The following is a 27,710-nucleotide window of genomic DNA, read 5'->3' on the forward strand; positions in this document are numbered from 1 at the left end:
TCTCTAATCACGTGCTGGACTTGTGATTTCCAAACTTTACCCTCCCGGAAAGAGCTTTTGAACTCATTAATCCTGTGTGTATGTGTGTGTGTGTGTGTCCCTGCCTGCCCGTCTAACCGCCCATTCCCCTCAGGTTCGTGCGCTCCCCCGGCACCGCCAAGCGCGGCCTGGACCTTGGTCTGGGGCGGGGCTTCAGCGGCTCCCAGGCGGCCAAACACCTGATGGGCCTCGCCGCCGCCAACTACGCGGGCGGCCCCGGCAGGAGGAAGAGGGAGTCCGAGGCCGCGGCCCTTGACCTGCACCACGATGACTCCCTGCACGCCCAGGAGAACGCCGCCGCTGCCGCCGCCGCCGCCGCCGCTGGCCTGCCCCCACACTCCTCCCGATAAGCGGCTCGCCTCCCGCCATGGCTGCCGCTGCTCCCCGCGTCCTCCTGTCCCCTAAACAATTGTCCTCAGTTCCTCGCGGCCCTCACCCTCTACACCTCCAGGCCATTGGTCGACTTCCCTCCTTCAGGTCCTTGGTTCCTCTACCCCGCCCCCACGAGGCAGCGGGCAGGCGCCAGGCCTGCGTCCTGCACTCAACGCTGTATCTGTAGTCGCATTCCATATACGATATGCGTAGTAGACTTCATCTCGCCGGGAAGGACGTCCTCGGCGCCTCCTGCAGCCGCCCAGAGAGGCGAGACAGCGGCCTCGATGGGAGTTTCCTTCACGGCCGACCTTTGGGGCCGGCGCAGAGGAGCCGCAGGAGACGGCTAGCCCGGCTAGTCTGGGGTCCCGCGCGCCCCGCCGTGGCTGGAGACTAGCACGATGGCGCCCGCCGCTCATGGGCCCGCCCCCCCTCGCCCCCCCTTCCCCAGGAGCACATCACGCCCAGCTCTCCACGTGCTGCCGGAACCCAGGCGGCCGTGCCTCCATCACATGGCCCCGGGCCGGTCCTCACCTTTTCTCGCGGCGCCCGTGGCCCTGCACCCGCTGGCGGGCCGGGTCGTGCCCCCCGGCTGGTCAGGTCCCCGGGGCGGCGCTCTTTGCCTAAGTTCATCGCCTAAGCTTCTCCGCTGACTCCTCGGTTCCTCCTGAGTGTGTTACTCTTGCCTGTGTTACGTTGAGGGCGGGGCGGAGCGGGGCGGGGCGGAGCAGGACGAGGCCGGGCGGGGCGGGGCGGGGTGGGGCTGGTCGTGACGGATCGGGCGGGACCAGTGACCACGCTACCCCGCCCCGCCCCGCCCCGCGTCGTCCTGTGGGCTGGAAGTTGTCTCAGTAAGTTAAGACAAAGAATAATTACATATACGTGAGTGTATAAGAAGCCATTTCGTTCACGATCATGTAGATAACAACAAACAATAAAGCGTGTCGGTCCCTGCCTTCCTTGATTTATCAGGCGCCTAATTATTACCTCCTTACCCACCCACTCACACACATGCTGACCCCTCACCCACCCACGCACCCTCACACACCCGCACCTACCCCATCCACCCTCATCCTACCCTCACTCATCATCACACGCTCACCCATCCTCCACACACTTTCACTCATCCTCACTCACCCTCATCCACCCTCTACACACCCTCACCCACCCACATCCGACCCTCATCCATCCTCTACACACCCTCACCCACCTTCATCCGACCCTCATCCACCCTCTACACACCCTCACCCACCCTCATCCACCTTCTACACACCCTCACCCACCCTCATCCACCTTCTACACACCCTCACCCACCCTCATCCACCCTCTACACACCCTCACCCACCCTCATCCGACCCTCATCCACCCTCTACACACACTAATCCATCATCAGCCCATCTTTCAGGATCTGCTGACGAAGGTGAATTTTGTGATGCTATAGTGGTGGTAATAGTAATGGTGGTGGTGGGGGCAGTAGTAGTAGTAATGACGATGGTGTTGGTGATTATAGTGGTTCTCTCTCTCTCTCTCTCTCTCTCTCTCTCTCTCTCTCTCTCTCTCTCTCTCTCTCTCTCATGTCACATTGCTTCAAGGGCTATAAAGAAGGATAGATGCAGACATATTTTATTATGTATAGTAAATAAGAAAATAAGGAATAACAACAACAAACAAGTTACCAAGCAAACTAACTCTAGCCGATTATCTCAAGGCAGTCCGGCCATACTTATAATCATATTCTATAGCATAATCTACAAATTCATGAACTGACGAACAAAGTCAATCCAGACAGCAAAAGAATGAGAAAACTGGCAGAAGAGCACAAAAAAATATAAAGTCAGTGACGATCTAAACTATTCAAAGCTAATGTACATGGAATCAATCAGTTGTGAAGCAGAGGCTGAAACGTGAAGCTCCGAATCCCGGGCCTCGGGTTGCCTCAGGGGCGAGACAGCCTCCACGCAGCCCAGTGATCCCACGGCGTCCCCTTGGTGTCTTGACGCGGCCCATCTTTTCTACCCCGCTGGATGGATATAATAGAACTGGTTGACAAATACACTGGTGGACAGATGGAACACGCTTGGCAGGCATGTGGTGAGTAGAAACGCACACAAAAAAATTCATGGATGGGTAGGATAGATGTTATGTTTCTATAGGAGCCGCCCTGTGCTGGCCTACTGACCTCTTGCAGACCCCTTGTGTTTATATGAAGAGGTAGACTTGGAGACAACCATAAGGTAATCTATAGTATACCTGTATCAATTAAGAATTACAACATTAAAGATGCCAAAGACTTTATATTGACTTGATGCAACCTGAACAGCCTTGGGACGCGGCAGTCTAGCACGCCTTGTTAACTTGGAGGCAACTCGGGGAATGTAATCTGTACTGAAAATCGCAACAGTTAACATGTCAGCGATAGCCTGTTGAGAGCCGATGTATCTTGAACCGAAGTATACCCCAGTACGCCTTTAAAACTTGAAGCAACTCTGAAAATGTAATCTATATTGAAAATCTCATCAGTTAACATACAGCAACTCAGATAATCTACTCGGTATTAAAAATCGCAACAGTTAACATGTCAAAAAAGCTGATGAAACTCGGACGGTCCTGGAAGGCTAGCCCGTACAGATGACCAGACCTCGATCCCTTCCCCTGGCAAGTGTTGGTGAGATCTCTTTACCTTGGGTGAGATTATGCTTCACGTTAACCTTAGCTACGCACGCTGCTCTTATGAACACACTCCGCTCATTGGTCTTCCACACACCTATGGACCGTCAGCTAGCCTGTATAAGGGCCCAAACTATCCTTCAAGGAGTCTATACCTATTTGCTTCTCGTTGGGCAACCCGTCTTTATTTTCTTTGTGAGAGCAGTGATTAGCGGGATTTATTTATTTATTTATTTATTTATTTATTTTGTTTTACTTATTTCTTTTACCTTGAGTTGCTTCCTTTGCTGTAAAAAAAATCATTTCCCTCACTACGTCGGGGGCAGTCATTTATATGAAGAATTATCATGTCATAACCACCATCAGGCAGTCGAGTTGAGCAGTGGGAGAGACACGACATGGGGTCTCTGCTTGTCTCTTTTTCTTATTTGTCATGGAGTCAGCTTCTTTTTTATTTGCTTTTTTAAACTTTGAATCTTTATAAGAAACTCGTTGTAAAGGTACTAGATTGTTTTTTTGGACTTTTCACCTCGTACACAAGACGAAACTGAACACCCGACGCGCTGAACCTTTGTCTGTGCTCCGCCGTGCTGGTGTTCCCCGTGGCTGGTCAAACTCGGCATTCTCAGCCGCTTCCGCCTCTCACATCAACCATTTCTTAAGGCCAAAAAAGATAAAGGATAGGTTTTCATGAGTTTTATTTAGGTTTATGCACAGAAGGAGGGTCAAAGTACCACCAGGGTCACAAAACTATCCATGGAAATGCCCGCAACTCTGACGAAAGCCACGGCAAATGTGTGTCCTGCGACCTTTGATTCATCGGTCGGTATTATCAGACGCTTCCGCTTTTCGAATCTGCTATTTCCAAAGGTCGAAAAGAAGATTTAATCAGGTTCTCATGAGTGTTTTTCGCGATCATGGTACAGAAGTTTTATCCAACTTCCACCAGACCAGGGTCAAACTAAGGTTCTGTCGACACCGGGGATCGAACCCGTGATCAGCGAGACGGGAAAGCCATTCCTTAACCAGTGGGCCAAAGAGGCAGCCCTCTCGCTGACTGAGTTATGGGAGATTGTCCCTTCCGACGTGTCTCGGATGAATGAAGTACTGTAGCTCCTTGAAAATATGAAAAATATTTAATATTTAATATTTGATCTGCCCACTCCTAGCCTCCTGTAGATATGACTCCCATCCCTGTACGGTCTGCACCGTCTGCTGCCCGCCCAACTAACGCCTGAGCACAGTAATCATTCACTACTCGGTTTACTTGGATTTGATGATAAATCCTGTTTGTGCCCTAAATGGTGTCATTGGAAGTGTGCTCATTTGTCTGGAATTAAGCAGGAGAATATACCTAAAATTAATTGGATTTGCAACCCATGCCTTCATAAAGCATCTCTGACTGCCAAAATTGTGAAGAAATTGGATGAATTCAAGCAAGAATTATCTAAGGAAATATCAGGGGTAAAGGAAGAAGTTGAGTCTCGAGCTGTGAGTGCGAGAGAAGAGCTGGGGGAGGTTCCTGAGGTGTTGCAGCGCGCTGATTATGCTGATTCAGCGGGTGCAAGCTGGGCTGAACAAGAGCAGGAGGAAAGTAAAGAATAATCTACTTGTTGTCAAGGCCTCTGAACAAGATAAAAAGGCTATTGAGTTGAAAAGTGATCGAAGTTTCCCAGGCATTACAAGGCATTCAGATTACTGATTCAAGATTCACGAATGGAGATAGTATTGTAATGAACTTTGATGATGAGAACATGAGGAATGAAGCAGCCCAAAAATTGGAGTCTATTGAGCAAAATAGTACCAAGAGTGTAGGAAAGATGAAACCAAAGATCATGATTATGCACTGTGCATAAAGAGGAGACCAAGGAAAAAATAGAGGAGACCATCTTAAACCGCAATGAGTTCTTCCTTACAAGGCGAGAGATGCACACGGATGATGCAAGAAGGATTAATTCACTGCCCATCCTCACATGAAAAGGAGGCTATCAAGAGCCAGACATAGGTGTCAGAATATGCTACAGAGAAACTCTCTCTTCAGTGACACAAATTTAAAGGCTAAAAACACCTGCTGTAGCCTGCCCTGCGCATTATCGTCCAGGATCCAGATCCAATAACACGGTTTTCATGTAGTGAATTTATATATATATATATATATATATATATATATATATATATATATATATATATATATATATATATATATATATATATATATATATATATATATATATATATATATATATATATATATATATATATATATATAGTGGGATTGGGTTTTTGAGGATATCTCGATTAATGCTCTTATTTTGCCAACAATAATCATTATGACGACATGAACAATGTACAGCACTCAGATTTTTTTATGTAAACATGATAGTGACCATTACAACTCTGATATTTTGCTAGTTTGGTACAGATAAAGGTCAGTTAAGCCTCGCTAGACCCCAGAAAGCCGCAGCGCTTGGCTCTGGCAGTGGCTCCAGCCAAGGCATACGAGGCCTCTCGTATGATGTGATTTTACATTAATCAGAAGGCTCCAAAACGTTGCAGTTCTACTCTAGTTGATATTAAGTTGAAGGAAGTGACGGTCGAGCTTTTTTTTGAAGGAGTCAAACGTGTTACACTGGACCACTGATGGTGGGAGCTTATTCCATTCTTGCACTACAACGTTGGTGAAGAAAAATTTGGTGCAGTCTGAATTTACTAGTCTACATCGGAGTTTGACGCCATTGATCTTCGTGCGCAAAGTGTCATCGATCATAAACAATGTTGATCTGTCTACATTCGTGAAACCATCAAGTATTTTAAAACATTCGATCAGTTTTCCTCGGAGGCGACGTTTCTCAAGAGAGAATATGTTAAGGGTGGAAAGCCTTTCTTCGTAGGATTTGTTGCGCAAGGAAGGGATCATTTTCGTTACTCGACGCTGAACACCTTCTAATTTAGCAATGTCCTTTGCATGGTGGGGAGACCAAAACTGTACCGCATATTCCAAGTGGGGTCTGACTAAACTATTGTAGAGCGGAAGTATTACATCTTTATTCTTGAATAAAAAGTTTCTTTCAGTGAAGCCCAACATTCTGTTCGCTTTATTTGCTGCATCGATGCATTGCTGTAAAATTTGAGATTTGACGCGATTTTGACATAGTGATGAAAGGAGAGTAAGACGAATGGAGAGAAGGAGGAAGGGAGGGAGGGAAGGAGGAAGATAAGTGGATAAAAGGAAAAAAAATAGAAGCCTGAGAGAAAAGTGAAGAAATGAGAGAGAGAGAGAGAGAGAGAGAGAGAGAGAGAGAGAGAGAGAGAGAGAGAGAGAGAGAGAGAGAGAGAGAGAGAGAGAGAGAGAGAGAGAGAGAGAGAGAGAGAGAAAAAAAAATTTAAGTCACCCCATCACAAAGCCCCATCCTTAGTTTTCTTTGATGTGTTTATATAGTCCTACCACAATCTTGCCTCCTAATTAATTTATTATCGATTGAACAACTAAAAAAAAATATATAAAAAATTCTACGTATGTGTTTTGTTATTACCTTTGCAGTTCTAAGGAAAGTTAAAGTGTAAACATTATCGCCAGCCTCCCTCACCCTCTTTACGCCGATACGTTCAGTGCACGAAGAACAAAAAAAACACCTGATAACAACTACCACTGACGGGATTCAAGAGCCCCACAGCCTAACTAGCCCCATAAAACACCCAAGAAGAAGAAGAGGTGTACAGAAATTCGTGTTTAAATGAGCACAGTGCAGTAACTAAGTGTGCGTAGTGAAGTACAGAAGTGTAGAGAAGTACCAAGGAGGACCTAAGAAGCGGGAGAGGTCAAAAGAAGAAGAGGACACGAGGACTACTGGTGAGAGATGCTGATGGGGTGCGCCACGTTTCCTACACGCCACAGCTCCTACAACTTTAGCCGTTTCTAGAGTAGTGACATGTTGGTAAAGATTTGTTTTAGGTCCGTGCCAGTATCTCATAATCTACTTTATGAAACATCACTATCTCTTCATATATCTTTTCTACAAACCTTCAACAGTCATGGAAACGCTTTGAAAACCCAATTCAAGGACCTTTTTTTTTTACTCTTGAAAATAGGGGATAATGTTTACAAAAGCGCGTCGCCTCCTCTGGCGGCGGCCACGGCGACGGTGCAGCAGCCACAGCCGTTGAATAGCTCGCAGAGGGTTTAGGGTCGGGGAGCATATCTAAACTACTCCAACCGAACTTTGCGACCTACTAACGGGGGGGGGCTGCGCCTCCCTCAACCCCCCCTTCTAACCAGGGGTGGCCCCCCCCTGGACTCCCCCCACATGTATTTGTGACTTATTTCAGCGAGGAGGTATTTCTCGCAACACCATCTCTCTCTCTCTCTCTCTCTCTCTCTCTCTCTCTCTCTCTCTCTCTCTCTCATTCTGCTTTTATTTTTATCCTGAATGTGGTTGCTTTGGTTTTGTCTCCCTCCAGCTGGCCCAGGCTATGGCTGCCCCATGCTATGCCTCAACAGAGTGGGTGGGGCTGGGACAAGCAAATCTGCGTTTTCGCCCTAAGAGGAAAACCACACAGCCGGTGGACCCAGTCCAGATTGACTGCTATTTGTCAGCTGTTTACATAAGGTGAGAAAGAACTGCATTGTTTTCTCGGCTTTTTATTTTATTTCTTGACTAGCACTGATGTCATGAGAGAATTGAGGGAGTAGGCATCCAGATACCTGCCACAGTGGGTGTAAGTCACTCATGGCTAGCCATATAGGGGAGGAAGAGGAAATGCTCCAAGTCTATTGAAGACCTTCCCATGTCCTCAGAATCTGTCTTCCTTGTGTCTCGTAATACCAGAGTAGTTCAGTATACTTTCTAAAGAAAAAGTCTCACTATCTCCTAGTTTTCATTAACACAATGCTGGCTCCTCCTACATTAAACATTCTTAGTCTGTTTCACTCAAAATCTCTAGTGGAAATTTCATATCTCGTCTTTTGCCATGCTATCTGCTTCCTCAAGATTAGACATTTTGTATTATCTCCCAGTTCTTCTTTCCTTATCAGATACTAACTATACACAAAGGCATTGTCTGCCCATGTATGGAATACTTATGCATCTCATGTGTTGGGGATCCACCCAAACAATTCCTTTGGATAGAGTAAAGTTAGAGGCTTTTGGCTTCATTAGTTCCCCTCATCTTACAGATTGTCTTCTACCTTTTAAATTTCTGCAGTGGTTAGCGTCCCTAAGTACGAATCTGTGGGCCTGGGTTCGAATCCCGTCCTGGGCAGTCAGTGTGCAGCCCACACAGCTGTTCATCCTTCCTTCAGGATGGTCGACAAATAGTTACCTGGGGAAATCTGGGGAAGGTAAACTGGTAACCCGAATGTTACACTGGCCTTGTGTCAAGTTAAGGGTTCTCTCCCTCCACAGGCTCCAAGGGCCAATGGGACAGAGATGAGCACCTCCATCACACATAGCTATAGCATCTATTCCCAACTTTGCCTATCTTTCTAACTATCTTTTAGTGATATTTTCATTCTGTTCTTCTGAAATTACTGTGTGCCTCCTCCACTCCCTCAGCCTCACTGCACAAGACTTTACTCTAGCTCACTCCTATACTATCTAAAGTCCTAATGTAAGAATTAAACATGATTTTCACTCTTTCATCCCTTTAGCTGGCAAACTTTGGAACAGCCTTCCTAATTCTCAATTTCTCCCTTCCTACGACTGGAGGGAGTATCAAGACACCTCTCCAACCTAAATTGATTATGCTTTTGTTACTTCTGTCTTGTTTGCCTTTGAAGTCCCTCCTTTCCTGGAAAAAAAAGTCATGAACACTGTGCAATGTAACAAAATTTATTCCCATTGTTCCTTGACTGTTATGTATTCCCACTCATTGTTGTAATAATGAGTGTTATCACTTGGTAATTTATCTTGCATGAAAAAGAATGCAAAATAATTTTGAATGGTGAAGAAATGGAGGAGGTCAGTAAGTTTAAGTACCTTGGATCAGTTATGTGTAAGCATGGTGGTATGGAGGGAAAGATAAGAGAAAGGGCATTGCACGGAAGAAGGGTGGTAGGGTCTTTGTGACGAATCATGAATGGCAGAAGTGTGAGCGTGGAGGCAAAGAGGGATTTGAGAAATGCAATAATAGTACCAACCCTCACATATGCAAGAGAAACGTGGGCCTGGAATGAAAGTCAGAGGTCTAGAGTGCAGGCAGTGGAAATTAGTTTTTTGAGGAGTGCTTGTGGTGTGAGTAGAATGGATGGAATGAGTAGTGAAAGTGTGTACGAGCATTTTGGAATGTGTCACAGGGGTGAAGGGAAGAAGTGTGGAGTGGTGGAAGAAGTGAAGTGACAGACTTTAAAGTGGTTTGGCCACATGGAGCAAATGGAGGAAAGTAAGATGACCAGAAGGGTGTATGTGAGTGAGATAGAGGGAGGGAATGCTAGAGGACGACCTCCAGTGAAATGGAAGGACAGGGTGCAAGAGTACGTTAGGGAGAGGGGGGAAAGATCTTTGAGAAACTTTGAGCAGGCAAGGAGGGAGTGTCTGAATAGAGAAAGTTGGAAGCTCTTCTGCCATGGCCATCCCCTGGTGGGAGCTCCTAGGAGCAGGCGTCGATGAAATGATGATGATGATCTTTCTAACCCACCTTTGCTCCTCACCAGAGAGTATGGGGAGAAGAAGAAGCAGAAAGTCAATGAAGAGAAGACCAAGGAGCCTCAGGTGAGTTTAGTGAAATCTCTTCACTCTGTAAAGGCAGTAGGTAAACTGAATTTTTTTGCATTAATTCTTTGATCTTCATTAGGAAATAGTGTTTTGATTTTGACAATTTTTCAGTTGACGAAAGACTTTGGTGAGTTGAAGAACTTAACAGGGCTGTGAAGCAAAGGATTGTTATGCTGCTACAATGTACTAGTTTGCAAAGTTTTAAGTGAGCTGTCATTATCTAGTTCTTATTCTAGTATACTCTTCTACTTTCTTCAAGGGCAGAGCTCAAAAGAACTTTCTATACAGAGGATGGGTATATACAAAAGGCTAATATGTGTAACGACAGTCAGTCAGTTCAGTCATTAGAGGACTACTTGGGAGGGGGTGAGGGGCGGGGGTTATCTAGGCAGATGACAGTCAGTGAGGCGAGACACAGCCATTTGCCTCCCAGCTATCCATCACCACCCTTTCTTGCTGGCTAGTGTTGTCTCTAGAGTGCAAGCCCATAGTACCCATTGTAACCAGACTTGAGGTTCCATCTTCATAATAGGAGTATGATATTTCATTCAAACAATTCAAATAATTAAAAGAAAATAGAGCACAGAAGAAAGAATTGCTCACTTTGGTTTATTTTTGCAAAACGGTGATTCTCCTTCAAACCTGGTAGGCCCAATTTCTTCTTGTGGTCTTGTTATGAATATGATGTAAATGTTAATTTCATGTCCAAGTGTCTATGTACACATACGTTGCTCTCTGGTGATGGAAATGAAAACAAAATCACCTGTATCAAAATTATTTCATATTTTCCCAAACTTCCAGAGTGACTTAAAACCTCCTGGCATTGCACCCGAGGTATGGACTGCATGGGAGGAATACTGGGGGGCCTGGAAGGAGGTCTTGATACCCTTATCGTGGGTCCACAAATACAGGGAGCATTCCACTCCTGATCACATCAAATGGCATGATTCTTACCTGGAGGATTACCCTGATGTGTTACCTTTGATTACTGATGAGCTGGGGAGGAGTGAGTTAAGTTCACACACCACTACCTGCCAGTCTGAGAGTACTACTGATGTTGTTGATTATGACTATATATATGGTGAAGAGAAGGAGCAGGATGATGAGAGTAGTCGTGAGTTACAAGAGGCTGTGGGTGGTGAGGCAGGAACAGCTGCTGAGAATGAATGTGAACCAGACAAGCCAGGAAGGAAGGAAAGCAACAAAGGTACCACTGAGCAGTCCACAGACAGCGAGAATTCCCAGTCTGTTGATGAACTTGACTTGACGGAATTTTATGATTATATTTATCCAGATGAGACTCCAGAAAATAGTCAGAAGCATCATACAGGAGAGACGGACAAGAATGGCATGGTGGGAGCAAACTTACGACAAGAACATGCCTCAGAGGGGACTGCTGACATGAACACTGCAGCTGACACTACCGAAGAGGAAAGTAAAGAGAAAAGGAAAAAGGTGCTGGATGAACTCTATGAAAGACACACAAAATCAAGGTACTGGGTTCATCTCCGTCATTTCCTTCACCTCTCTGGCATTGAGTGTCACCCAGAGATTGAATTATTTTATGAGCAGAAAGCAGGAATCAAGTTTATTCAGCCTAGTGCTAAATCATGCAGTGGTGTGACAAGGGACACAGAGGAGTTGAGTTCTGTGGTAGACAGCAAGTCGTATTCAGTTGAGGGAGAGTATCAGCCTGAAGACAAACACTCTGAAAGGAGACAAAAACGGAAGAGAAAGGCTAAACGAAAACCAGAAGAGAACTATGCAGAAGCTCCCACCAGCGAAGAGAGACTCCAAAGCATCTCATGTGTTCCCCAAGAAGCTGATGGTAGCAACAGCGGAGAGGAAAATTTGAAAGATGACTCGAGTGAAGAAATTAAGACCACTGAATCAGAGACGATGGATGTAGAAGGAGGCAGCAGCAGTGGTGATGGAGGGAGTGTGCAGGCAGCAAACTCTGTCACCATGAACAGTGCAAGTGCCTCATCAAGCAATAAACAGAAAAAGGCAAAGAAGAGGAAGAAAGATACTGCCAGGTTAGTGTATCTCATATGTTATGTAGCCTTTGTATGCTAAATATTGACAAACTGAAAATATTTAATACAGAACAGGGAAATAGTTTTGTGCCATTGAAGAAGGAGGGATAGTTGTCTGGAGGGTTGTGTTGAGTTGATAGCTGGACAAGTTGAGTTTTGGAGGCAGTAAAGGACATTAATTCCAGTTTATTTCAGTCTGAAATAACCAAAACACTTTGTAGCATCCATCCTTGAATAGTGTGGATCGGACATCTGAAAAATGATGAGTAATGCGGAGGAGGGTCATCCATGTATTACTTAGTTACATCCCTTTGATGTACTTTTGCAGTAAGGGGAATTGTTACAGAAGCTACTGTCAGGCATCATCTATTAAAAGGTATTAGTTATGTAATAAAATTTTAAAGGATCAGTTATGGCAGTGAGGGTGTGTCGGGATGGCAGGCACGAGTAACTTTTTTGGATGGTTTTGAATTTGTACTCAAAGAACAAGATCTACAAATGTTGTAGCCCAGGACATGCTGAGGCCCTGCCTGGGGAAAGGCTATATGTCAATTGACTGGCCACTGTAAAAAAGTGATGTATCCTCTTGACCTGGAGAGGCTGTGCCATAGATGAGAACCAGTGAAAGAGAACACCGACAGCAAGGGTGACATGAAGGGGTCGGGAAGTCATTTCCCATAGCTTGAGTCAACCCAGGTGGAGACAAGGTTGTGTGGCTCATCATATTAAGCTGATGGGAATTGACCTTAAATATGAATGAGAATACGTGTGTACTGATAAATGATAGATAGGTTTGCTCGACTGAAGTATTGCTATGCACCAAAGAAAGCTTTACCCACACCTGTATGTAATTAAATTGTAGTAAGACAGTAACAATAACACTTCTCACACTTATAAGGAGACTGTTGCAATGTACTAAAAAAGATGAAAGGTAAAACAAAACCATGTGTTGCAGGCCACAGGGGCTCAGCTGGGCCCTCAAGCATGTCAAAGAATCAAAGCAGGCAGAGACAACCTCCAAGGCCCTTGAACCCCTGGAGGTAGCCCCTGAAACCCCTGAGGCAGCCCCTGGGACCCATGAGGCAACTTCTGAGTCAGTCTCCAGTTCCCTTGAGGCAGCATCTGGGCCCTCAACGTCAGATTCCAAGTTATGTATGAGCACAGATGAAGAGGAATATTGCATTGCATATTTTTTGGATGAAATGGACGAAGCGGAAAGAAAAGGTCAGAAGAAGCATGCGAAAAGGATACAAGAAGAGGCTGTACATGAATTCTTACAGGAAAAGTCCACAGGCCTTATGAATGTCTGCCAAGTCACTGTAAACAAGGCTGCTGCAGCCCTCCACGAGCTGCTGCTGCCCCTCACTGCTGTCCACCTTCTCAACGTGTCCTTCCCTGGGGCTGCAGGTACAACTTTGATCCTTTTGTGTGTTAGTTTCTAGTTTATTGTCTTTATCATTGTATTCAATATTTTGAGTCGTAGCTCATTTACATTTTGCATTTATCATATTGTAAATGATTCAGTTGGTTTATGTTTTCCTACCCATCAATATAAATGACAGAGGTAATCACACTGCCATGACCTTTTGTTAAAGTGAATAAAGCTCAGATTGGCAGGCAAAGATATACCATATTTATCTAACCGTTTTGCTGGACATTGTCACCGTCTTAAAAGGTTGGAAGTAAGAGTAGAAGTAGGGCAAGTGTAATACAGTTTCATATATATACATGCATACAAAAACATACAAAAAACGGTAATCCCTAAAATGGCAGGGCAAACATCCTGACCTCACTCACAGTGTTCAGAAATTCTTTTATTAGCCTACATTGGTGAAACAGAAATTTGTGATTAAAAACATCAGGTTATTTAAACAAAGGAAGTGAGGGTAAATTTAATTAAGTTAGACCTGGTAATGAGGTTCTTAGTGGAAGGGCCTCCTCCAACTTGTTTAATCCCCCACCTGTTGATGACACCGTAGTGAAGGGGAAGTTTTCCTACTCTCCCACAAGGTGACCATTCCGAGTGTTCAGTTTTGCCCGCCCCTCCCTGCCCCACCCTCTCTAGTGATTACTTAACGTTCCTGTGTACAGAGCTATGTATTATATTTCCCTTCAACTCTTCCTTCAAACCAGTGAAGATGGTGGCAGTGCCCACTGAAACTGGTAAATATATATCAGCGTGGCTTTTATTCAATATTTCTCTTTTTTTTTTATTTGTTTGGTGAGCCATCTTTACCTACTAATGTCAGTGTGTATGTCTGCATATGATTGCATGTATCCATCTGCTTATCTTTTTAATTTACCCTATCTTCATTTATCTATATCTGTGAAGTCTTTCTCATCAGTAAATTACTATATGGGTTTGTCAGCTTCAAAAGTCTATTTCCCCGTATTCATACATTCTCCTTGGTAGAAAACCTTCATCCCACCTCTCACATTAAAGTCTTATGTCAACTGTCAAACTGCACTTCCTGTCCTTTGCATGACCTTGACTCCTATCAAAATTTTAGGTTCCTCCAACTCCTACTTTTAAAACCACACCAACATATTAGAGGCTAGGAACATCCTCTCATAACCTTTGCATCCAACACACCTTTTCTCATTCCATCATATTCTGCCTTATTATTTCTGGATCATTTGTCCACTGATTATGTTCTTTAGTTTTCCCATTTTCTCATGTATTTTTAATTATTCAGCTCAAGTTTACTCCAGTTTTCTTTTTTTCAACAATGGAGAAAGCTCAAGGGCATATAAAACAAAAGGAAAAACCTGCCAAGCCCTGTTCCTAATATTTTTTCCCCATGACAGTAATGGAGTACGAAAGCTCAGTGACGGAGGAGGTGCCAGGGGAGAGGGAGAAGCTCAAGCAACGCTTCGACAGCTTTGTGTTCAACGAGAAGGAACGACTAAAGCGTTGCCTAGCCAAGCTGGGGAAGTTCTGCCTCACCACATGGACAGATGCAGTGGTGCCTGTTAGTTTAAGTCACCTCACCAACTTTTTCTTTAAAAATGCCTCAGGTGAGTACAGAAGTTAATGTATAAAATGTGTTGGTTATGGTCAGGTTATAATTGTTGTTAGTGTGTATGCATGTGTGTTGAGGTCTGCCATATCATTAACCCAGTAGCAGCGGGGATCATGTTTCTTAATGGTTCCCCCAAGCGAGAAAAATGAGAAAAAATCACCCTCACACAAACCATTTCATAGTATATATCAAAGCATTATCTATTTTGGGGGGGTTAAATCATGGTACAAATTTGGCCCGTCACTGCTACACGGTAAAGTCACAAATTTGGCCCGTCGCTGCTACCGGGTTAATCTGTTAGCAAGATTGGGGAAGTGATGAATAATGTTTACGTGTCTAACTTTAGGATTTCGGTTGTACATTTCATCATGCTGTCCTCTGGTTGGTCCCAGGAACTCTGTGCATAAGTCTACCCTGTCTCCTTTCTATACTCTCTTTGTTCATTCCAGTCCTCTTCATTCTTCCATCTCCCTCATTTATATATACTGAAGCCAGTCCTTCCATTTTATTTTGCAGCTTTCCTCACATACTTCAATAACTTAAGGCATGTTGTCTTACTTAATTTGATGGGCACAACTGCATACTTCATTGCCTGCAGTGTTAACCTGTCCGCTGCGATTGGCACGGATTTGGCTTTCCTTTTGTAACCGGGTAACATATAGTCCCAGTCCTTTCTCTGCCTCTGTGGTGGATAGTGGAGTGTTTCCCATGTGGTATTGGTATGCTGGATATCCTCTCTCAAGGTGTGACTTTACATTTTTCTTCATTAAATTGTAGCAGCCACTTTTTGTTCCATTCCTGTAGCTTGGTGATGTCTTCTGGTAGGAAATCTGCAGTCAAGGGGTTAAGAGGAAATGTGCATGAAAAAGGGAGGAGATTTAAAAAGCAGGAAATTTTAATGGCTTTGGAAAGGAATAGCCAGGGAGAGATGTCTTATCTGACTTTTTTTTTTAAGGAGCTGTAGAAGAGATTAAGGTTTAAGTATGGTTGAACTACATTGGTAACCCAGGCAAATAACAGAATGAGAACTTTCATACTAAAAAGAAAAGGCTTCACAACTTTAGATTCTCCAGTGAATGATTATGAAATAATGGATGATTGATCGGCAATAACAGGTTGCAGAATTGGCAGGCTGAGACACACACAGCATCACTTATAACTGAACATCATTTCCCACCACAGAAATTGAGCACCAGTTTCCTCCCGATGTTTTTGGCGTGCGGTGGCTGCCTAAACCCGAGTCAAGGTTTGGTTTAAGAATTACTTATTTTAGATGTCTAAAATGAATTGTGAATCCTCCTCCCAACCAATCAAAGTGAATATATGCTTGCACTACATCCCACTGTTGGAATGTAAATGAGTTAATAACATATATCTCTGCCTGAGCTGAAATGACTTAGCCACCCATAAATGAAAGTGATTGTGCTTTTGCTGTACTTGCAGCTTTCAAGTTGACGGGAAGAATGTCAAAAGGAGTCAGAGGCGCTTTTACAACTGGCTGGAGGTTCAGGACCCAAACCTCTCCCCCTCAGCCACTGTGGAGCTGAGGGGAATGATCATGAATAGGGTGAGTGATTAGTGGATACTGAATCAAGGACAAGAGCTAGATTTGTTGAACACAGGAATTAAGATTAGTAAACAAGTAGCAGTTTTTCCTAATATACTTTTACTTTGTTCTTTTTTCACAATGGCAGTATGTGGATTGGTCTGTTCATTAGTAATTCTTTTTCAGCTAATGATTCCCAATATTTTTCATTTTCGTTATTCTCTTTTGCCATACAGATGAGTCATTCCAACCAAGATCCTCGTAAGCCCCAGTGGCTGTACCAGCAAGTTGTGAGGGAGGAGAAGGAAGACGCAACAGAGGGTGGCGGCCCCTGCCTCACCCTTCACACTCTACATTTACTCCAGGAAAGCAACAAGGTAGAAGGGCAGTGCTTTCTTACTTCATTACCTCCAAATTTGAGCCTTTCAGTTGTTATACCATCTGTACATCAGGCTTTGTCCAGTCTCAACCTCTCTGCTGCTTTCCTTGCCTCTCCTCTCACTATTACCCTGTCCCTGTGGATGTCTCCATTCCTAAAGATGTTAAACTTGCTTCCCCTCCCTTTACCCCATCACTTCATTATTTATTCAGCAGAATTGGGTGTATCTATGAATCTAAGGAACCATAAAGTGCTTCGATTTATAAGCTAACAGGTGTGTCACAAAACGTATGCACTGCAATTTAGTAAATGAATCTGAAACCCTTGCAGACTGGCATGTGTGGAGGCGATGAGGGGAACTGGTCCAGTGTGCAGGTCACCTTTGATCAGGATGGATACTCTGGTATTAGTAACACTGACCAAACCTCACAGGTGACTCAAATACTAATTGTTGTGTTCTTAGTATAAAGTGTATGTGATATTTTAGCTGTTCTCAATATGGTCCATTACACTCCCTATAGAATACCTGATGTTATCAACCCTTTGATTGACTGCTTGGAAAAAAATTCAGCACATATTTCCTTACCTTCAACTTCTCCTCATACCCAGAGCACAGAGGATGCAAAGGCCAATGCTGAAGAAGAGATGTGGCAAAGGATCATTTCAGGCTGCCGTCGCCTTGCATTCTTTGACACTGACAATAGCATGCCCTCACACCTGCCTCATGAAATCCAGAAGTACTGGGCCCAGCGCTACAGACTCTTCCTCAAGTATGATGAGGGCATTAAACTTGACACAGGTGAGGCTACATGCTACAGTTTTCTGAGTTTATTTGTATTTTGGGGGCCATGTTGTAAGCACCAGACCAAATTCAGCAGAGTGAACCTTTGCCAGTCACAGGACTTCTTTCCTGCAGACTTCATAGCTGGGGGAACCTAGGGTAAAGCTGCAACAGGTAAATACAACCTCATATTAATTTTCTTGCCTTTTTAATATAATGCAGAAAATATATAGATATGCAAGAAATATGTTATTCTGAGCATAAAGTCTTCAGTTAGCACAACTATTTTCAGTTACTTTAAATGTAGAAAGGCTTTTAACCCCTTCAACACGAGGACGCATATATTGCGTCCTTGCGTGCCCCGTACCATATCCAAGGACATGCATACTGCGTCCTGGCTTGCTTTAGCCAATATACGAGTTATTTTATCTATATTTATGCTTACATCTCAAAGTTATCAATTAATTTATGTTTCTTTATGTGCACTACTTAATTCTCCATGTTTTCATATATAATACATGATGATTATGTAGAGTTTATGCCTGAAAACTTGTTACATTCAATAGCAACACTTTATATTTGGCGTGCGGTGATCTCGGATACAGCGCGGGGCGCTGTTTTGGACTGGCTGCACAGCAGCAGTTGGCCAGTCACAAGAGGGAGGGATGCAGAATTGCAGATGCTGGTCTGCAAAATTGTTTGTCATCACAACACACAATGTTGAAAAATAGGAAATCATGCCTTCAATACATTTCTTTAATTTGTCTAAGATTGAAATGCCACCTAACATTTGCTTGTGGTAAATTAAATGCCACCATTAGTTTTTTCAGCAAGACTAGACTTGTTACAAAAGATTTCCACTTTATAGGAATGTTTTTCCTTAGGTTAAGTAAAACTTGATACCCATTGCCAAAATGGTTAATCTCCACAATAAATGCTCTCAAAACTAAGACCCTAATGTTCTGTTGTCCACTGACATTTTCAGACAAATTTGTGAGATACCCTAATGTGGCAATTTGCATGATACCCCAGAACTTGACTTGTTCACTAGAGTTTTATGCTGTACACTTTATTTGGTAAGTGTGATGTTATATATGGTGTATTCAGATACTGGAAATGGGTTCTATGGCAATTTTGGGGGCATTTGTGATTAGGTGCCCTGGGGAAAGGTATTGAATATTTATAGATATTGCAGGGTCTTGGCCCCCCAACACACTTCAACATCAGGAAGCAACTATATTAACCTGTTAATACTGATGAAAATTATTATTAGCTGCCACTAATTCCAGCAATCGTTTACTCTCCACCTCAGAAGTAGAGAAATGAGTGACAATAAGGTGAAAAAATTATGAGTAAATAAAACAAAATACGGTAAACCCTCAATATAACAGACTAATTGGGGGGGAACTCAGTCCGTTATTGCCGAAAGTCTGATATGAGCGTCGGAAACTTAAAAGTACGTATAATAATGCTGACGAACTTAATAAGCGTAGGTATATATTTATTTTTATTGTGTATGTTGTCTGCACATTGTCTGTATAGCCGCACAGCATACTGCGAGGCGCAGAGGCTGCCAGGTTGGCAATGGGCCCCTATGGAGGGGCCATATTTTTACAGGTATGGGTAAAATTTTACAAGTTCGCCAATCTCGCACTGGCAGATGGAAGTGGGTTTTTTTCCAGTTTTCTGTGTTATGAAGTACACTTGGCCCTCGAATTAACAGATTAAAAGGGGGGAAGGGTGGTCCGTTGCTTGAAAATACGGTTTTGATGTTTCTAAAGCCGGTGTCATACCGAACAAATCTACCCAGCCTCCCTTCTAGCTCGGAACAATTTTTTTTTATGATCCGGGCAGCCAGGCGCATGTGTGCTCGGCCCCGGCTGCACGCTGGGCGGCTGATGATGGTGGTGGTAATGATGGGTGTCGGTGGCGTGACCCCCACATTGGTGCCGCCCGGGCGGTGCTTTCATTGGGGCCTGTGTGTATGTGGCTGGTTTATTGTGATCCCAGGCTCCTCAATTTGCTAATTCTTGTTTTCCACATGTTGTGCAGGACTTCTTTCTTTTCTTCCATCTCTTCTTTTTCAAAAAGAAGAGATGGAAGAAAGGAAAGGGGTCCCATGCATCATGTGGAGGACGGGAATTGGCAAATTGAGAAGCCCAAACCCATAATAAACATAGCCACACACGCGCAGACCCCGATGGGGATGCCGTTTGGGTGCCGCCAATGCGGGGGCCTCGCCGCTGATGCTCATCATCGCCATCACCGTCATCAGCTGTTCGGGGCCGGGCCCGGCGCACAGCCGGGGCTGTCTGCACGTGTGCGCTTGGCCGCCCGGATGGGTGGCCAAGCGCAAGATGTTGACGGTTTTCAATTTTCCCCATAAAGGCGGACACACACTGTACGATGCGTCCTGTCCGGTGGCCGAAAAGTGGGCGGAGCTAGAGGCCATGAGGCAGTGTGTGTGGGTGTAATTTGTGCGGCACGGCCTCACGACACTGCCCGATGCCCTTCTGTTTAGGGTTTTGATGTTTCTAAAGCTGGTGTCCATTGAGATTTTGTGGTTCGTTAAATCAAGGGTTGAGTGTAATATGCTAGCTGTTTCTTTCACAAATCATTATATCACTAAATGATTGACTTTTCAATCCCCGTTGTGCACATGCCGCCGTCCGATGCTGCCGATGCAAAATACCTTGCAGAGAGAGGTTCAACTAGCTTATTGTTAGTGTTACTATATTTCACTCACCGCTCACAAAGATCACAAGTGGACAAACTAGAACAAAACCAGGCAATTTAATGTTTTCCTGCTGTGTATTCCCTCAGTGAGCATGCATGGTGGACAGCAGAGCAACTTATTTCTTCAAGGAGGTATTTCTCACAACACCGGCCCGCGTAATGGTCCACCCTCGCCACCACCCTGCCTCATCTTGCTCTTCGTATTTCCGCCGCCCCACACCGCATGCCGAATAAATTTAAACTAACAAAACCTAACCTACGTAACAGGCGATACCCTAAGCTGTGTCAGTACCGACACTCACAAACGCTTGGCTATTTTCCATAATATTTACCCCCCTTGGATTGATTAATAAGGGTTTCTTGTAGTGTAAACACGTTCTTCATTTGAATGGAAATCACAAGGATCAGGGAAAATATTTTCATCAGGTGGGCTGAAAAGACTACAGTAAACAAAGGATGGGATAGCAGATAAAGGGAGGAGGACGAGGTGGCTAGCGTCTGTAGTTACAGGGCGCGATTTGTTCAAAAACTTTTTTCGGTCGGTCCCCGTGGATTTCTGACCCTCTGACCTTGTCCGTTATATCCGAAATCCGTTATAAGTGGGTCCATTATATTGAGGGTTTATTGTATGAAGGGAAGAAAATTATCTGTACCTCCTGTTTCAATTTTTCAACTTTTCTCCTTGGCCAGAGTCATGGTACTCAGTGACTCCCGAGTTGTTGGCAGCCCACCAGGCACGGCGGTGCAGGTGCAAGGTGGTGGTGGATGCCCTGTGTGGTGCTGGTGGCAACGCTATCCAGCTGGCCAAAACTTGCAGTCATGGTAAATGTGTGCATGTGTGTGTGTGTACCTAGTTGTGATATATAAGAATTTGCATTTGAATTAATTCAGGTTTTTGGGTTGGATGATCTCAGCGTTCAGGTTGTTCCAAAGTTCAATACATGTTTGGAAAACTGAACTTCTCTATAACTCTCAAGCATCTAGTCTTGCAAAATTTTTGTGTCCTTGTTGATTTCTAGTCATGCAGCCCCTGCTCACTCCCTTTTTGTGTCCTCTTGTTGACTTCTAGTCATGCAGCCCCTGCTCACTCCCTTTTTGTGTCCTCTTGTTGATTTCTAGTCATGCAGCCCCTGCTCACTCCCTTCAAAGCTTTCTTTACATCATCCTTCATCCATGGTTACACAGGGAACTTCTAATTTCTGCAAATCATTCTGTGCCCATCTTGATCACTGTACAGTTAAATGTTTCTATAACCCTAACTCCCTCCTCCATATGTATGACATTACCATTTGCATCCTTCAGAGCAAACTGATATCTGCCAATTTTATTATTGGACTGAACAACCTTTTTGACCAGGCTGTTCCACTGCTCAGTGTGTTCATTGGGAAAACTATATTTCTGGACATCTTTTAGGTCCTCTAATTTACCCCCCATTCCATACAAGCAGATCCTCTCAATCAAATAAAAAAATCAACTCCTTTTTCCAGAACACTACTATCATGTCACCTCTCTCCCTCTGATAGTCTAGTTACTCACAAATTATCCTAAACCAACACCCCCAGGTCATTCCCCTCCTTCACTTTAATAGTGTGAGAGAAAATGAATAAATGAATTGGGGATAGGTAGTAAACAAGTGGGTCCTTTTAATACACGAGCTTTTATTTACCTTAACATGTGTTTATAGCTCACTTCCCTGTACCAAATATATATATATATATATATATATATATATATATATATATATATATATATATATATATCTATATATATATATATATATATATATATATATATATATATATATATATATATATATATATATATATATATATATATATATATATATATATATATATATATATTAGATAAGAGACACTCAGGACAACACATTCAAAGTTACCACTCGCGCGTGAGTGCCGTGTATATGAGCAAAAGAGTTAAGGATGTTTGGGTTGTATTTAATTCTGAGGATAATCTTCATAACACACTCTTGCCTTCCCACTGCAGTGATAGCTATTGATAAGGACCCCAAGAAGATAGAGCTTGCCCGGCACAACGCTGAGGTGTACGGCGTGGCCCATCACATCGACTTCAGGGTCGGGGACTTCTTCAAGCTGGCGCCCTACCTCAAGGTGGGATTGACTTGCCTGATTTGGTGATTTTAAGAGGAAAATGAGATCTAAATGTGTTTCTCCTATTCATGGTCATTCCTCCTGAGCAGACTGTTGTATGTTATAGTAAATCTAGTAGAAACTGCCAGACGGGGGTGACAGCTGCGGGTCAGCTAAGCCCTGCACCTTGCCACATACTCTTAACACCTCTTGCTTCCTCTCATATGTCAGTTATTTTATTAATTTTATTAAATAACTGGATAATCCAATAAGTTCATATAGCGTTAAGATTGTTTCATTTTTAAGATAACAACAAAGATTTTGTATAAATACCACGACACTTGACAATGTTGTATTCCAACGTTGTCACTTTGCTCATCCCGAGCCAGGTCACTTCTCTCAAGGTCATGGAAGGCTCACCAGGTGTTCCGCCTCTGCCTCTCCCACCCCTCCCTCTCCATGTCGTTGGCTGCACAGCCCATGGAGGTAGAATTCTACCTCCATGGCTAAGCCATGAGAAAGTCGAAACCAAAACAGTAAACGAGAGAGAGAGAGAGAGAGAGAGAGAGAGAGAGAAAGAGAAAGAGAGAGAGAGAAGGAAATGAAGGGAGGCTAATGGTGGTCCACTTCACACCTGAACTCTAGTCCCACGACTGGAGACAGAGATGTGGCAGCATGGTACAGAAGGAGAGACCCACATGGAATACCACCCATCTGCCAATTTCTCCTGGATTTACCATAAGCCCTCCATGACCGGCAGAAGTGGTAATATTGGTGCTGCTAGGACCGGCCCTCCAGCGCTAAACACCGAAAACAGCCTGTATTCACACACTCCTTACTCTTAACCTACAATGGGCGAGTCAATGAAACTGAACTCACTATTAAGTCTTCCTTTTTCTAATGATGCCATCCAGAAGTCTCTACATGCCATGGTTATGGAGAGACAGCGAGTTGAAGAGGAGAGAATTTTGGCGGGAATGGCCACTTGCCTTCCATGCCTCCATTTTGGCTGCTTGGCCATGGCTAGGTCGTAATGAAAATGGGTGCCCCAAGCTCTATTTACACAAGCTACACTTTGATATAAGCTCCCTCCACGCAATACAGCCCCTATTGTGTGTGGTGAGTAATACACGTGGCGTTGAGGTCCGAGAACGGGAGGGTACTGCAGGAAACTGGACTGGGCAGTGAGCCATGAACTCAACCATGTGTTGGTGCCAGCCTTTTGATTTAGAAGAGCCGATATTATAACAGCCTCTGGTCCTTACCTGGTAAAGTGGCTATAGCCACCTCTGGTCCTTTAGGGGTTAAGAATCCTGTCGTCCTCTCTAAAAGATGTACTCTGGTTGGTAAGTTACTCCAATGCCTCCAGGTTAGAAACAAGACAAGCATGACTATCTTGCACTCTGCAGATAAATATCAGCATCTCTTTATTAGCCTGGCTGATGAGGTACAGTAGAGCCCCATTTAGCACGAGAATTAAGTGGATGAATGCAGTCGCGCTAACTGAACAAAGTAACCAATATGAAAAAAATTATTTGGTGCACACGTGGGTCTGACTTTTGGGTTTGATAATTACTCAAAATAATCACTCGCATTAAAAAAAAAACTCTACTTTTCTTCCATGGGGGCACTGGTATCTAGGGGATGGGGTTGTGAGGCAGCTGCAGGGTTAATGAGAAGTAGAGCCCGTTGCCACCTCACTGCTGCTGTACGCCTCAGTAGAGTGGGCAGACCAGCGTGGGAGACTGGGACCGTGTGGGAAGTGGTGGCGGGGGGCTGTGTTGTGGTGTGAGGCAGGCACCAGGCCACCCAGGCCACCGCACATCATGGCGGCTTGGCGCAATTTTCAAAATTCAGTCGTGGTGGCTGCTTGCGCTAACTGAGGCTTTCACGCTAATTAATTTTTTTCTTGGTAGATGGTGGCTCGCGCTAATTGCGGTTCGCACTAAGTGGGACTCTACTGTATACTGATGAGTTTCAAGACACTAACAGACTAATTATTTAACTTTCTATTTCTAGTCTGCTATCATATCATAAAATGCTGAAATAGATAAGTATTCCTTAGCCCTACTTCTTCTTCCAGGCTGATGTAGTATACCTGAGTCCACCATGGGGGGGCATGGAGTATCAGGAGGAGTTGGTGTACAATGTGTACCGTCTTGGCGGCAGCATGAACTGTGCCCGCCTGCTGAGAGCTGCACGGGCCATCACGCCGAACGTGGCGCTCTACCTGCCCCGCAACAGCAACCTATGCCAGGTAAAAAGATCTGCAACACGAATAATGTTCCAAAGTCTTTCCAGATCAAGTGGAAATGATATTTTCCAGCCAAAGATTTATTTTTTGCAATGGTGTTAATTCCCAGACACCTGTTGCATGTCAAATCAACATTTACTGAACACTGGAGCCAGCTTAGCCTACCTTAAATGAGCATAGAACACTTACCATACTAAGAATTTATAAATGGATTTATCTTAAGATTCATTTATTTATGTATTTACCATTGGTGACATGTCAGCGAGCAGTTTGGCCTTCCTTATGTTCAGTGACAATCCGTACTCTTGTTCAGAGCAGCTGGCAGAGCTCAGCCTCCCACCTAAGCACTTGTAATGCTGCAGACAAGCCACTGGTTCAATTTCAATTAGCCTATATTATCTTAAATTTGTGTTGTAATCAACTAACTCATTGGGTGATTGTACTTTTTGCCACTTACTATTTGAGGAAAGAAATTCCAACAATATGACTCCATTATATTTTAACAACATTACATCTATAAACCATTTGAAGGGAAGTTGGACAAAAACAATTAAGTAATTGAGAGGCACTATTAGGAAAGAGAAAATATTGAAGTTAACACAATGATAACAGACTAAACCATCAGCTCACTGCTTAAATGTTTTTACATATTAACAATATAACACCTATAATCCAAAGAGATGCTGGACAAAAACATCAAATAATCAAGGGGCACCATTTGGAAAGGGAAAATACTCAAACCAAACCACCAGCTCATCAGTTAAATGTTTGATGTTATTCCACGAGTGTGACTGAGACTGCACTGAGGTGTGTGACCATTGGGGTGAAAACAAGGGGGTATAAGAAATAGTATTATCCTGCACCAGAGACTTGGACACAGCACAGCAATCAAAAATACAGTGGAAAAGAGCTATATAAGAGGTACATGTGGTGTGTGCTCTGAGATGGTTTGGACACATGAGAATGAATGAAGACGACTTAGCAAAGAGAGTATGAACGTGGGATTAAAGGAGGGCGGTGTTAGGGGGGAGACCACCAGTGAAATAGATCAAGAGTGGACGAGTATTGTAGACAGGTGGAAAATTGAATGTGCTGGGAAGGAATGCCAAAGCAAGGTAAGCATTTGCCAAGGTCATTCTTTTAAGAGAGGTTCCCATGATAAATAAATAGGAAACTTATTAACTATTGTACAGGTTCCTAAATTAGACTGGTCATGCACTTTAATTCTGAAATACCTTCCAACAGCTATTACCTTCTCTTCCTCCACACAGGTGATTGCACTAGCAGGGGCAGGTGGTGTTGTAGACATTGAGGCCAACTACATGGGCCCCAAGAAGAAGGCCATCACAGCATACTTTGGTGACTTGGCCACAAAAACATGGTGCTAGTGCTGGAATCACAGACATTATGTAATTTCCATTGGCTTGAGTGAACTCTTACTGTGAGCCACAAAGTGTGATGACTCTGCCAAAGAAAATGCTTATTTTTCCATTTCGAGCCTCAAAAACAATGGAAAAAGAATTCAGAAACAGAAATGGTCTTGCTTTTATCTTTGTGATTTTCAATAAAGTTGCAAAGATATATTTTTATGGTATAACAGATTTCATCTTTGTACACTTTATAAGATCAAAGTTCCTACCCAATTATATTCATCATAGTTGTCATCATCCCTGTCATATCATATCATCACCATTAGCATCAGGTAATTTTAGTTGGTCAACATGCTGTAAGAATTTTTTTTTTATCTGGACAAAATTAATTGTTAAAATCTGTATATGGAAAATATCAGGTTAAGGAAATTTTATCTTAACTATATTGTTAAAATCTGAATATTGAAATTGTCAGCTTAACCCTTTCCATCCGTAACGCAGCGTCGGCGTCACAGTATGGAAAGGGTCGAGATGAAATGGAAGAGGATTAATCCTCTTCTAAACCTCTCAATCCTCCTCTAAATTCCTCTTACTCCTCTTCCATTTCCTCTTAAGAGGTTTAGAAAAGGATTAAGAGGAAATGGAAGAGGATGAAGAGGACTAACCCTTTCCATACGGTGACGCTGTCGGACGCCAACGTAGTGAAGGGGTTAAGGAAAATGGAAGTCTAGAAATAGTAAGGCTTTTCCAAAGATTGAGAACATAATTATCATGCTTCTTTATATATTTAATTCTTAATCATTTAATCAGATATTTCTTAAATAATAATTACTTTTAAATAAAATTAACTGCATTCTTAATTTTGCAAATTTACTAACCATATGAAATTTTTGTGTAGTTATGACTTTACATGCACTTAACCCTCTATTTCCTGGAATCAGGAATCGCTACAGTCTAGGGGCCATGGCCCATTCCTGGGCCCGGATTCATCAATCTTACCAACCATGCCTCTGGTATCTCTCACATTTACCGGAGCGCTACCAGAGCTGCGGCATCTTTCAAACACGGCATTCATCAACGGTATGGTAACGCTCCGGTAACTCGCACCCTAGCAACGATTGGTTGGGCTGGATAGCCAATCACATGCGACCTTTGATGCTGTATTTCAGCTTTCACGTGTCGTTTGATGTTATTCCACGAGTGTGACTGAGACTGCACTGAGGTGTGTGACCATTGGGGTGAAAACAAGGGGGTATAAGAAATAGTATTATCCTGCACCAGAGACTTGGACACAGCACAGCAATCAAAAATACACAGACTTCAAAATCAAGACATGTGTATCGTACAGGCGTAAATACTGCCTTAAAACAAATAATTAGCGTGGTGATCCCTCAATTAGATGCGTTTTTTACGAATGAATGCACATTACTTGTATATTTATTCTTGAAATAAAAATATACTCGCTTATGTAGCCTAGCAATATTCTGAACATTTTTGTATGTTACCTTCATAGTTTTCCGTCGCCAACGCCAGCTGCGTGCCTCGCTATCACAAGATTGGGTATTATTCTAATGTTTGCCCATACTCACCCCTCGCAACCAAAACTGGCTAGGGGGCCATTGTCATCATGCCTCACTGGTGCAGCCAAGCAATGGGTGTGGGCGTGGGAAGTTGTGGCTGCTGAGG

General features: G+C 43.6%; 2 protein-coding genes across 4 annotated transcripts in view; both read left to right on the forward strand.

The window, feature by feature from the left end:
* LOC127009011 (diuretic hormone class 2-like) overlaps positions 1 to 1,363 on the forward strand; it is a 138,462-nt gene extending 137,099 nt beyond the window's left edge. The window contains exon 5 of the mRNA XM_050881589.1: positions 134 to 1,363. Within this exon, the coding sequence (XP_050737546.1) occupies positions 134 to 389 (256 nt within the window). The 3' untranslated portion in view covers positions 390 to 1,363. The remainder of the gene's footprint in view (positions 1 to 133) is intronic.
* Positions 1,364 to 2,277: 914 nt separating this feature from the next.
* Positions 2,278 to 27,506, forward strand: LOC127009010 (uncharacterized). Of its 3 annotated transcripts, none has more exons than XM_050881588.1 (15): positions 2,278 to 2,502; positions 7,537 to 7,685; positions 9,728 to 9,785; positions 10,590 to 11,824; positions 12,780 to 13,231; positions 14,633 to 14,842; positions 16,030 to 16,093; positions 16,291 to 16,414; positions 16,630 to 16,770; positions 17,103 to 17,204; positions 17,382 to 17,571; positions 20,980 to 21,111; positions 22,297 to 22,421; positions 24,484 to 24,657; positions 25,926 to 27,506. In XM_050881588.1, exons 2-15 carry the CDS (start codon positions 7,549 to 7,551, stop codon positions 26,040 to 26,042), a joined length of 3,261 nt encoding a protein of 1,086 aa, XP_050737545.1. In that variant the 5' UTR covers positions 2,278 to 2,502; positions 7,537 to 7,548; the 3' UTR covers positions 26,043 to 27,506. The 3 variants fall into 3 exon arrangements, with proteins under 3 accessions (XP_050737545.1, XP_050737543.1, XP_050737544.1); XM_050881586.1 differs by lacking the exon at positions 2,278 to 2,502 and adding an exon at positions 6,666 to 7,013; XM_050881587.1 differs by lacking the exon at positions 2,278 to 2,502 and adding an exon at positions 6,666 to 6,928.
* Positions 27,507 to 27,710: the final 204 nt, after the last annotated feature.

Source organism: Eriocheir sinensis, chromosome 39, assembly GCF_024679095.1.
Source record: "Eriocheir sinensis breed Jianghai 21 chromosome 39, ASM2467909v1, whole genome shotgun sequence".
NCBI classification, from domain to species: Eukaryota; Metazoa; Arthropoda; class Malacostraca; order Decapoda; family Varunidae; genus Eriocheir; species Eriocheir sinensis.

What these genes read in the sequence shown, in the direction of transcription:
- LOC127009010 (XM_050881586.1), top strand. An exon ending in AGAAGACCAAGGAGCCTCAG is followed by an intron (nt 9,786 to 10,589) that starts GTGAGTTTAGTG and finishes CCAAACTTCCAG; the next exon opens with AGTGACTTAAAACCTCCTGG. An exon ending in TACTCCAGGAAAGCAACAAG is followed by an intron (nt 16,771 to 17,102) that starts GTAGAAGGGCAG and finishes AAACCCTTGCAG; the next exon opens with ACTGGCATGTGTGGAGGCGA.